General features: G+C 51.1%; 1 protein-coding gene across 5 annotated transcripts in view; it reads left to right on the forward strand.

The window, feature by feature from the left end:
- Nucleotides 1-7,539, forward strand: part of MARCHF2 (membrane associated ring-CH-type finger 2) — a 31,717-nt gene extending 24,178 nt beyond the window's left edge. For 4 of the 5 annotated variants that reach the window (XM_058858794.1, XM_058858790.1, XM_058858795.1 and 1 more), the window contains exons 4-5: nucleotides 4,256-4,465; nucleotides 7,075-7,539. In XM_058858794.1, coding sequence (XP_058714777.1) covers nucleotides 4,256-4,465; nucleotides 7,075-7,233 — 369 coding nt within the window. In that variant the 3' untranslated portion in view covers nucleotides 7,234-7,539. Of the gene's footprint in view, nucleotides 1-4,255; nucleotides 4,466-7,074 lie in introns of those variants that run through there. The other variant, XM_058858791.1, reaches the window with a different exon arrangement.
- The last annotated feature ends 4,742 nt before the right edge of the window (nucleotides 7,540-12,281 follow it).

Here is a 12,281-nt window from a genome sequence, read left to right on the forward strand (position 1 = left end):
TTTTGAAGCATTGGTAGTTGGGGAAAGGAGGATGAGGAGGGTGAGCTTTGTGCTGCAGCATTTAACTACTTGCAGGGCTAGGGGCATTTCTGGGTCTTGGCTTCCTGAATTCTGGGTACTCTGTCAGAAAACATCCCTTCCCACCTTGGTGAAGGAAACAGGACTATGCTGCTGGGGCTGCCCATGGAGCTTGATGGCCTGCAAAAAGGTTTTGGTGCAGGCCCAGAGAAGGGATGTGAGAGTTGGTTGTCTGAAGTTGCTCATCTGTATTTTTTGATTCAACACGTTTCTCAGGACAGGGACAGGGCTAATAGTGCTGTTGTGACCAAGTTTTGTTGTGTTTTTTTTTCCAGCTTTTATAGTCAGGCACCATGTCAGCAGTGGAAGGAAAATCAACAGGCACCTGAGAAGCCATAGGGTAATTGTTTGGTGGGCAGAAAGCATGTGGGATGTTTTGTAATGCAGCCAAATACTTTTGTGGTGCTGTGGCTTGATAACATGCTGTAGCAGTGAAACACATAGGGAACTCTGGCAGGGTCAGCTGGTGAGACTGGCAAGTCACACTGGTTCTGACTCATGCCTACCAGAGCAAGTGGTCCAGGTGCAAGGCAGGGAGAGATATGAGCATGTGCTGGCTGGAGAGTGCTGGTCCCTCCAGTGCCGTGCTGACCTGAGTGCTGCATGCGATGTGCTTGTGAAATGGGCTGACACCGCATGGCTGTGGACATTTAGCCACACAAGGGTAAGTCAACTGTAAGAATCAATGAAAGCTAATTTTAAAACACCCATTTACAAGCCTCCAGACAGACTGCAAGGTGCTGAGTGGTGCTGAGAGAGTCCCTCTTCTGTCCACTCCCCTAGGTGCCAAGGGGCAGAGTGCAGCCCAGCTTTGAGATATTTGGAGCAGCAGGTGCTGGGATGGACAGGCTGAGAGACTGTTTTGATATGCTTTGAGTTCTGCTTTTGGCTTCCAGAGGAAGCCAAAATGATGATGTCCTGGTGCCTTTTACTGCCTACTCCCCTCCTGCCTTCCATCACCTGGGCTTACCAATCTTCATGGCGTCATGGGTAATGCAACACCCGAAGGTCAGCTTCTCATCATCCCATAGCCCTGCTGTGGCTCTAAGAAACGAGCTCCCTTCCATAACCCTGCTGATCCCCAGTATCTGGAAAAACCTCAGGATCATGCTGGAGGACAAAGAAGTATGGTTGTACCCAGAATTCTGTCACACAAGCAGAGAGAAGTTGTTTCAAGCAGGATCTAGGATTCAGCTCATAGCCCAATTGGCAGCAAGTAGCCACCTCTGCCTCTTTCCTTTCAGTCTCAGACATTATTGCAGTGTGGAAGCTGCTGGAAGAAGACCAAATTGTGCTTTTGTTGTTTTCCCATGCTTACTTGTTAGTTTTCCCTAGAAAAAGTGTTTAATCTACCTGACTACTTTATGGATTGTTTGCAAAATTTATTTGAAGTCTCATGTGCACCAGTGTGTTGCTGTGCCAGAAATGCTGCACCCTTAGAGTGGCTTATTATGTTCTATTTTGTTACTGTGTCGGCGCATATTGGTGAAGTAAATCAACTACTTCAAAAGGAAATTAATTTGCTTCCTGCCTTTGTATGTTTGTCTCCCATCTTGGGGAGGAGGAATGAGTTTCAAAAGTCACAAGGAATATAAATAGAATTAAGATGTAGTAAAATATGTATCTGCCTGAGCTTCAAAAAATGCTCAAAAGTGCCCCAGTATGTCCTGTTACAGTGAATGGGGTGCTCTGGGCTTGCTCCTAGAGGGAACTAGGTCCAGACGGGGTCATTTGACACTCTTCTGAGTGCTGTGTCACTAGGCAGCCGTGTCCTGCTTGGACTGGGGAGAGCCTGGCACGTGGCTGGGTTTGAGTGCTGAGGCTGCCCAGGAGGTGATGTGTATGGGAGCAGCTTTCCTGTGCCAGTGAGTTGCTGTCCACCCTCACTTCCTCCCAGGACTGCTCAGACTGCATGTGTGTCTTTATTATCCCCATGCAGCTCATCACACTGATTCCTCTGCAGAGCCACACAAGGGGGGACCTGCAGGTCTGCCTCCCTTCTCCCAGCTCCCGTCCAAATGACAGTTCTGCCTGCTCTGAAAGCTGCCAGGTGGAGAAGGACCTGGTAGTGCCGGTCAGCAGTGGCTGAACATGAGCCAGATGGCCAAGGAGGCCAGTGGCACCTGATCTATACGAGGCATAGTGTGGCCAGCAGGACCAAGGCTGTGACCATCCCCTGTGGTGGGCACTGATGAGGCCCCACCTCAAATCCTGGGGTGGCCCCTTAGTCCAAGAAAGACACTGAGGCACTGGAGTGTGTCCAGAGAAGGGCAACAGAGCTGGGGAGGGGTCTGGAGCACCAGGAGCAGCTGTGGGGGTTCAGCCTGGAGGAGGCTCAGAGGGGGCCTTCTGGCTCTGCACAACTCCCTGACAGGAAAATGCAGCCAGGTGGGTGTCAGGCTCTGCTCCCAGGGAACAAGGGACAGGATGAGAGGAAAAGGCCTCAAGGTGTGCTAGGAGAGGTTTAGGTTGGATATTGGGAAAATTTCTTCATTGAAAGGGTTGTCAGGCATTGGAACAGGCTGCCAGGACAGTCATGGAGCCACCATCCCTTGAAGTGTTCAAAAAATGTGTGGATGACTTTGAGGGCATGGTTTGGAGGTGCTTCTGAGTTGATGGTTGGACTTGCTGATCTTGAAAGTCTTCTCCAGTCTTAATGATTCTGTGATTCTTTGAGATTTTCTTCTGGCTGTCTGCCCATCAAGTCATGCTCCCAGATGGATTTAGAATCAATGAAAGTTCCTTGACTGTTACCACAGACAGCAAGTGTTCAGATGATTCAGGTCACATCCCTAAAATACTGTGGGTATGAATCCTCCCAGCTGAAATTCCTGGCCAGGCTCATACCTGTCACTGCAGCATCCTCTCCTCTGCTCATGGCCAGCTCAGTGTCCCATCCCAGATGTTGCAGAACCTCTGTGGCTCTAACCAGCCCAGTTACCCCACTATTCCATGCCCAGGTTTGCCTGCTCCCCCTTCTCTTACCCATTTCCACAAAAGTTAGCCTTTCTTCCAGTCCCATTCTTGCCCTCTTGCTCTGTCTCACTGAACATCCCTGCTGCAGTTAAATCTGCACGTACCTATGTGCCCCCTGCCCTGCTTCCCTCTGGGCCTGCTCTCTCTGCATGCCCCTGGCCAGCCATGTACTCAGCTTACCTGTACTGAGATCTTACTAATTTCTTGCATACCTACTACCACCACTTCCATATTGCTCCTTAAATGGTGGTTTGGAGTAGGAAAGGAGCTTTGTGTGTGGAGTTCCCAGATGGGTCCCTTCCCAAGCTGTCTGTTCCAAAGCAGGTACCATACTCCAAGTCTGGAGTACTGGATTGGTCTGACAGCCCAGACCCCAATAGTCTCTTCCCTGCTCTGCCTGTGCCTTTTCAATAATATTCTCGAGGTTTTACTTAAAAACAACATTTAAAAAATCCTGAATGAGGCAGTCATCTTTGTGAGGAAATGAAGGAAGAATCTGCATGCCAGCACATACAGATTCCAGTAAAGATGTGCTGTAATAGTTCAGTATGTTTAGGAACCACAGCTTCTTGCTATTCTAAAAAAGGAAATGAAAGGCTGAAAATAGCATAATCCCAGGAAAACAGAACAATTGCTGTTGCTGAAGTTAAGTGTCTAAAATGAACCCGCACTGAAGGCAAGTCAGGATTCCCAAAAGAAGGAAACATTTGGAGATTTCCTGTGAAACTCTAAAATGCTGTGATTCTCCCAGAAGAACCCGAGGGCTAGATTTGGGACAGATGCTCTTACAGCTTGGCCTTGCTGCAGACCCTAGTGCCCCTGTTTCCCACAGCCCCTTCACCAGTTTAAGAGTCCTGGGTTTGTTTCTGTTAAAGCTCAGTCCAAGACCTGTCAGATCCATATTAAGCTAGGCTTTACTGAAATGACATCCTGCAGTGCCTGCTCCTCACTGCTTCACTACAGAAGTCCAGGAGCTTCTGTATTCATGACTGCCTTCCCTTGTACACATTCTTCAGCTGTTTCTTCCATTTCCCTTTTTAGTTGTTAAACCTAGACTTGACACTCTCTGGTTCCATTTTGGAGAAGGTTTCTGTGGGTCAGGCAGGTCCACCCAGACTGCACGGTGCAAGTGAACGCTCTGCCCACCCGCCGTATGCACTGCCTGTCTCAGACTGATGCCCTTCTCCCATCCTTCCCGCAGTGGCTGAAGGACCCTGGGCCCCGCAATGAGAAGAGGACCCTGTTCTGTGACATGGTGTGTTTCCTGTTCATCACTCCACTGGCGGCCATCTCGGGCTGGCTGTGTCTGCGTGGGGCCCAGGACCACTTGCAATTCAACAGCCGACTGGAGGCCATCGGACTCATAGCACTCACTATAGCACTTTTCACCATCTACGTCCTTTGGACACTGGTAAGTGCCAGCTGCTAGGGTCCTGCTCCTGCTCAGGAGCTGGAAGTACTGGCTCACACCTCATCAGTGCCACCTGCTATTTCTGCCTCCCTGTGTGACAACACCTTGGGCTCTTCCACTTGAAAGTATCTTCATGTGTAAGCTGCTAAAGTTGTTGCTGAGAATGGAAAACTACTTCCAGGTCATCTGCTTTCCAGACTGTCACAGTGTTCCCCAAGTGTCACATATCTGGCACAGATGTGCTGGAGCTGGCATAGGGCTGGGGCTGGGTGGGAAGGGCTTGGGACTGGGTCAGGCAGTGGCCCATCTGTGGTTCAAGAAGAAACAAACTGGGCAGTGCAGAGGAAAAGTAAAATATGGAATACATTTGACTCCTAAATAATTCACCACCATATCCCTCTGTGCTTTTGCTGCTCAGCACAGAGTGGCCATGCCCAACTGGCATGCAGACTGGCCTTGGGGGGTGTCTCTGGCCACAACTAAATAAAATCCTACGCAGTATTTTTAAGGTGTGTAGGAGGAACTCTCTGGCCCTGGGGAAAACTCTGGCTTCTCTGATGCTGGGTTGTGTAGTTGGCCCTGAGTCAAGGCTTGGTAGCCAGCCCACCCTGGCCCACTGCTGCGTGGGGGGCACTGGGGATTGCTGAGAACTTGCACTTGAGCCAGTCTGGGTGTTGAATTGATCTGTGCTGGGAGAGAGCTTCCTGCTGATGCCTTGTTTGGCATCTCTGGATGTGCTGAATTAGGGGATGAGGAGTTTATAGCTTGCAGGGAGCCAAGAAGAGCAGGACAGGGAATGTGGGTTTGGGTGTGGCACAAGCAGAAGATCAGTGGGGCTGCCTGGCCCCTCTCCAGGGCCCCGGGGCTTCCCTCTCTTTCCCATTCACTTTTTTTGTCTTGTGTTGCTGAGTGGACTTCTGGGTTTCTATCTTGATTTTGGCTCTCCTGTTACAAGCCCTGTGTGTGCTCATGCCCTGTCAATGCCCTTTTCCAACTGCTTGCAGGGAAATACCATTCTGGGAAGTGAAGAAGTGCACTCGATGCAGGAGAAATAGTGGCACCCCAAAAAGCTGGCAGCCCTGTAATAGATACAGCAATTCCCCAGTCCATTTCCTTGTTGTCTCGTGTTCCAATTTCTCAGAGTAACCCCTTCCCCTGGGACTGGACACTCCTTACAACTCTCCTCCACCGACCTGGGAGCCAGGGCAGGATGAGCTGGTATTGCAGCAGCCCATGATCTGGGAGCAAGAGTGCCTGGGGGCAAAGCCGGAGCCACTCCGTGCATGGGAGCTGTGGAGGAAGATGCTGTGTATTCCTGCATGAAGCTTGTTTCCGTAGGAAGCCGAGCTAAAATTGGAAACCTTTAGAGGAAGTGTTTCCATCTTCTCTATCTCAGGATTGGTGGGGAGGAGCTGGAAACCTGGAGGAAGTGGAAAAATGTTTGTGCAGTAACAAGTCCTTACTAAAATGGCTCTAATTCTGCTGTGCTTCACTTTTCCTTGAGCAGAGGAAGACATTAGGTGAAGCCCCTTTATTCACATTCAGCTCATTCAACCCTGGGCTTTGCAGTGCAAGGGGCTGATGCGTGGGAGGAGGTTCATGGCTGTAACCAGTGTGAGGGTTGTGAGAGAGGCTGTAGCCAAGCCTGCAGCTCCTTCATGAGGAGCAGGAGCCTTCCTTGAGGTTTCCACCATCCGCTCCCCATTCTCTGAACACTGGGACTGTTTGTCAGTGAACAGTCTTATTGCCACAGTCCCACTGCAACAGGAAGGAGGGGTGTGCACAGCTCAGTAAGCTCAATTACCTCAGCGCCACAATGGCACAGCTTCATTTCTCATAAAATGTGTCATAGACCCATCCAGAAGTAATAGTTTTACTGAGTTTTCTGTGTCAGATGCACTTCCTGGTATGTCCTAGTTGCCAACTAAATGCTTCCTGTAAGAAAGCCTGGTTTAGATCAGTGGCTGACTGGATTCGGTATTTAAGCTGAGCTCGAAGCTCCCCTCGCAGGGCTGCTCTGAAACTGCAGGGCCAGCTCCTGCCTCTGCTGGGCTGCTCTGGGTCCCTCTGGCCTTCGCATCCTCCCCGTCCCCCTCCGTGTAAACAAGTCTCCCTGGCCACACTGTTACCAGGAAAAAATGAGTCCAGCTGCTGTCCTCTTGTTTCAGACAAAGGAGGGAAGGGTTTTGTGCAGGTCGAAGAAGGTCCCTTAGGATCTGTGAGATGGGAGGAGGCTGGTTGGATTCAGACCCTTGTTTTGCTCACCCAGCATGCTGGCTGCAGCCTGGGGCTGGATGAGTTATAGCTCATTCCCACCAGATTTCACCAGTCTGGACCTAAATCCAGCTGAGCCAACCCCATCCCACTCTGCTGGTGCTGCCCAGAAGGCCCCTTTGTCTGTGCCCCACTCAGCCTGGTGTCACCAGGAAGGGATTCATTGCTTGTCAGAGGCTGGGGACATGGAGTGCCCCAAACTGAGCTGAGGTCAGTGCTGTCTCCCTTGCCTCGGGATAAGAGGTCCCCTGAGGCAGAGGGGTGCTGGCATTGGGCTGTCCCTGTGTGTGCTCTGGCAGGGGTTGGTGACAGAACGCCGCGTTCTCGCCCGCCAGGTCTCGTTCCGCTACCACTGCCAGCTGTACTCGGAGTGGCGAAGGACCAACCAGAAAGTCCGCCTGATGATCCCAGCCTCGCGGAGCCCTCACCCCATGCCCCACTCCCTCCTCTCCGCCAAGCTAATGAAGAAGACCGCGGATGAGACCACTGTGTGAGCCATCCCGCAGCCGGCCAAGGTGGAGGGTTGAGCGTCCCCACAGGCCCAGGGAATGTGGCTGCTGTGGGGGCACTGGAAAACAATCATCCCACCCAAAGGGACTCTGTGCTCAGCACATGCTTTAGACCTTGGCAAAGAGACACATAATCAACATCTGTGTGTGAAATGGCCCAAAAGAGCCTGATGGCAGAAAATGCCTGTCTGCAGGGATACTTTCCTATAACGAAATACCATATGTGGAAAACATCTCCCTCTCTCTCTATATATATATCTATACATAATATTATTTTTTAATGGCCATGCATATTGTGTTTCAATCCTTTTGTGTTGATGTTCTAAGCTTCAGGATAGAAGCTGGTAACCTGATCTCATTCAGAGGTTAAATCAATGCCTTTTCTCCAAATGAGCATATGAAGAACACTTTTCATCAACCATTCTTGAAAGTCCCCTTCTCCTTTGCACTAAATTGGTTTTGATATACTGCAGCAGCCTTCCTGTTACTCTTCGGTCTCTTTTGTCGTGTTCTGTCCTTTCTAGAAAGTTGAGTGTTTTTAATAATTATTATAATCCCAGAAGGAGTAAAATGACGTAATACCGAATGGAGACATTTTGTATTGTAAAGTACTGTAATTTTGAGAATTTCAAATTCAGTTTCAGAATGAGAGAATCTTTTCCGGTGCAGACATGATCTCAGAAAATGCTTTCCTTGAGATCCTGGCTCATCCCCAGGACTCCGATGCACTCAGCCCTTGGTCTGTCTGGCAAAGGTAGATGGAGGATGCAAGGGTGGGGAGAGATGGCTCCATACTAGCTAAACCCACCATTGCCTTTTGCTTTGAAAAGATTGAGAAAGGAGCTTTCCTGAACCCAGAAGGTGGGAGTTGGAGTCTCTGTTTGCTGATGTCCTTTTGCCACCTTGAGGCTGGACCTCCCGTAGCATCAGTTTCACACATACCTTAGGGGACAGGCCATGCCCTGCAGTGCTGGCAGGATGCAGGTGCTCTTGGCTGTCTCTGCGCTTTATTTGCACATTCCAGAGGAGCTGCTGGGTTTGGGTTTATCCCTGGTAGCGCTGCCTGCCTGTTGTATCCTCTAGTGAAACTCCCCCAGTTTGCTGATTCCCAGAGAGCAGGCTCTGGGTCCCTTGTCCTGTGGAGCCAGTGTTCCTCCTCCTCCTCCTTTCACGTGCATTTTCAGCACATGCAGCTCTCAAAGCCCTCTGTCTTGGAGTGCCCCCTTTGCCAAGAGTCCCCCTGGTTTGGCTTTGGTCCTTGCCTCTGCCACCTCCTCACCCTGCCAGACAGTGCTTGTACCCGGTGCTGAGCTTTCCTGAGCCTCCTGAGTGGCACAGGCTGTGAGGACACTGGTGCTGACACTGCATTGCCAAGTGCTCCAGAGGTGTGTGCAGCTGCTTTGCTGGAGCCTGGGCTCTGGCTCCATGGTGGTGAGGGTAGAGAGCAGGCAGGAGGCAGGTTCTGAGGGGCCTGTGTGGTGGTCATGCACTATGTCCCTGTGCCCCTTTGCTGGAAACAAGTGGATCAGTGCAATGCCCTGCAAGATGGACATCTGTAATTTCCTAAATTCAAAGCACCATGTGCACCTCCTCCTTCTCCTCCTCTCTAGCTGCAAAGCAGGATGTGTTTCCTTATGTGTTCCCTCACCCTGAAGTGGAAATTACTGGTGGCCTGAGCAGCAGGGACCTGTGTGCCATCTTCCCCAACAGGATTGCTCAGCCCTGGGCCCTGGTCTCTGTCTGCTCACCTCTTATCTCCTCTCCCGGGGTTCTGGTGCAGCTTGGGGATACCCTGATACATCTTGCAGCAGCCTCTCTGTGCCCTGGGGACTGCTCTGAGCTAGTCTCTCTTTCAAGTGTGAGGGGCTGGTGTGACTGTGGGGTGAATGTCCTCTGCTACAGCCAAGCTTCACATCTCCACTCCCCTTTCTTAGTCAGCCACCCAACTGTCCCTTCCCTTCTTCCACATACTCATGGGTGTCTGCCCTTTTCCAAGTCATGCACTCATGCAGGGAATACTCTGCTCCTGGTACTCTTGGTGGAGAAGCTGCTGCAGTCCAGCTGCAGTCCCAGTCCCTGCTCCAGTCCCATCCCATTCCCACACAGGCGCTCCCTGCTCTGCACACCCCTTCCATGGCAGCAGGCTCTGCATCACTGCTCTGTGCCTTGTCCTGGGTGCCCCTTCCTTCAGCCCCTTCCCAACAGCCCCCCCTTGTCACCAGGACATCACCAGTGAAGAAAAATGGGGGAGGGGAGGTGGTTGAACCTTCCCAGCCCTGGCTGCCTCCCAGGAGCTTGGCCCCACAATGCACCGAATTCTGGCAGGTGATGAGGGATGCTCTCTCCCACAGCACGTCCCCAGGCTAAGGACTTAATGGAGCCAGTGTTCCAGTTAAGAAACCCACTGTCAATCCAAAAATGCAACTGTGAAAGCCAGAAGCCCCTGGCTGAGGCAGTGGGGGCCCAGCCCTGTGTGGCTGTGGCTGCACTCAGCATCCTTGGCTTTATTGTCATTGCAAATAATGGGAGTTGTTGCATGTGCCCCTGTAAGATCTAATCGTGACTCTTTGAGTCTTGTCCTCCTTCCCAGAGGAGATGTTCAGCTCATGGATGTGGGCAATCGGTGTCTGACCCACCAATTCCAGTGCATTCTGGGGAAACGGGCTGTGCAATGATGTAAATAAAAGTGCGACAAACTTTGGGCTGTTGTGTTGTTATTGGAGGAAGCCAGGGCTGCCTCCCTGAGAGCACCCTGGGGCAGCTGCCTTGGCCAGCCCCCAGGGCCCCAGCAGAAGGCTTCAAAGTTAGACAAAACCCAGGGCTTTTGTCATTTCTGGGCAGTTCCCTGTCAGTGTACAGAAGCTTGCAATGATGTTTGGGCCAAGTCAAGAGTCCTTTGGCCCCCGGCTGGGCCGGGGGTGTGTTTGGTGCTGCCATGATGCCACCCCACAGAGGCTCCTGATGCTGCTCCTGTGAGTTACGTGACCCAGGCCTGCCCACCACCCTCCAGCCCAGCCCCTTGCTCCAGGGCTGTGGGAGATGTGGATGTGTCTGCAAACCCACACTCTTGCTTGGGTCATGGTGGGGTGTGTCCAGTTATGTCAGAGCTGTGTTCGAGTGCGTCTGAGTCAGTCAGGGCTGTGTCTGTGTTCATGCTGTGTCCAGGCTGTGTCTGAGCTGTGCCCAAGTGTGCAAAAGCTGCTGGCAGCTAGCTGCAGGGCAGGAGCCTTGCTCTGAGTGCTCACTACCAACTGGCTCTGAGAGTCATCCAGGGCCAGCACCATGGCAGGGGCTGTAGGGCATGGAACCTTGGGGCAGAGACTTGGGCAGCCATCATTTCCTGTTCTGTGGGGCAGTGAGGAGGCCCAGCATCCCCTGCAGCCTTGGCCCCTGGCCCTGGATCTGTGTTGCAAAGCTGGTCACACCATACTTGCAGTGAGGGGTTGGAAATTTTGAAGCTGCTCATTTAAAGTGCCACTCAAAGCACTGCAACCAAAGTTAGATGCATTTCCAAGGCCCTGGACAAGGCTTTAGCCTTGGGCAAGACCTTGGATGAGTTTCCTGGGTAAGCTGTCAAATCAAGGGTTTTCTGGACTTGTTTATGTTTAAAAAAAAAAAAAAAGTTTAAAAAAAAGGAGTGCCCTGGTTAGCTTTATTTTAAAATAAAACAATGATGCCACACAGCAATCTGACAGGGTGGGGGAGAGAAAAAGCAGCATCTGCAATAGCAAGAACAGTGTAAAAGGAGCAGATGTCGCAGAGAAAGGGGGCAGTGGGGAAAAGGAAACAGTTTCATGGAAAGGGTGTTCAGTCACAGTTGCATGGCTGATGTGCCAAATCCAGGCAGGCTTTGTTTGGAGCATGTCGACAGACCAATGCTGAGAAGAGCATGTTTGCTGGGGTGCCCCCACTGCCCAGTGCTGCAGCCTTTTTCTGTGGGAGCAGGAGGGTCCCAGGGGTCTGATCACACCCTGCTGTGGACCAAGGGCTTTGGGAGCTTGGGAGTTGCTCTGTGGCCTCTTGTGTCCAGGCACCAGTTGAGGAGGCTGCAGTCACTGCTGTGATGTGCTGTCTCTTCCCACACTGGGTATGGGACAAACCTCCTGGCCCCCACTGTCACCCCAAAACCACTCAGAGCCCATGTGGGTCAAGCCTTGCTCAAGGACCCTGGTGTTCCTTAAGCCTTCCTACCTACCCATTGTGGCTCTGGCATGCAGAGACCTCTAGCACATGAGAGCTGAATTTAAACTCTCCTGAGTCTTTGCAGTGCAATTCTGCATGAAATTGTTTATTTCTCACACAAATGCTGCAATTATGCAACTCAGCTCCCAGAGAGCTGATTTTTCAAAATTACATTTTTGGGGGGCATATCAAAAAGGAAACACAAAAAAGCACAAAGTCTGCCTCCTTCAAACCACAAAATTCCAGTGAAGAGGTTCCCAGACACCAATCTGTTGAAAACCCAACTTTTCTACAGTCTGGGGGACTGAGCTGGCTTTCAGACAGGATTTTCTTCTTCTTGATTGAGGTAGGTGTCCCTAAATACACACCACAAGTCTTTTGGGGTGTTTTGCATTACAAAAGACAAAATACTGAACTAACAATCTGCCGTCTCCTTACACCAGCCTTCTGCTGTGAACCTCTGTCATGGTGTAACCCCAACTGACAACACTGCACAGTCACACACCACCCTCCAAGGAGGACTGGGCGGGGGGGAGGAGGAAAAAAACCTTTCTATTTGAAATAAAAACAGTTTAATAATTGAGACAAAGTAGTATGTATTAATCATAATGAAAATAATAATTGTAATGAAAAAAAAATACAAACACCAAGTGGAACAAGTGATGCCCAATACAGTTGCTCACCACCCACTGATCTGTGCCCAGCCTGTCCCCCAGCAGTGATTGGCCCCTTCCAGGCAGCTCCCCCAGTTCACACACTGGGCAAGGCATCCTGCGGTGTGGAATATCCCTGTGGCCAGTTCAGGTCAGCTGTCCTGGCTGAGCTTCTTCCAGCTTCTTGTGCAGCTCCTT

The sequence above is a fragment of the Poecile atricapillus genome, chromosome 28 (genome assembly GCF_030490865.1).
Source record: "Poecile atricapillus isolate bPoeAtr1 chromosome 28, bPoeAtr1.hap1, whole genome shotgun sequence".
NCBI lineage: Eukaryota > Metazoa > Chordata > Aves > Passeriformes > Paridae > Poecile > Poecile atricapillus.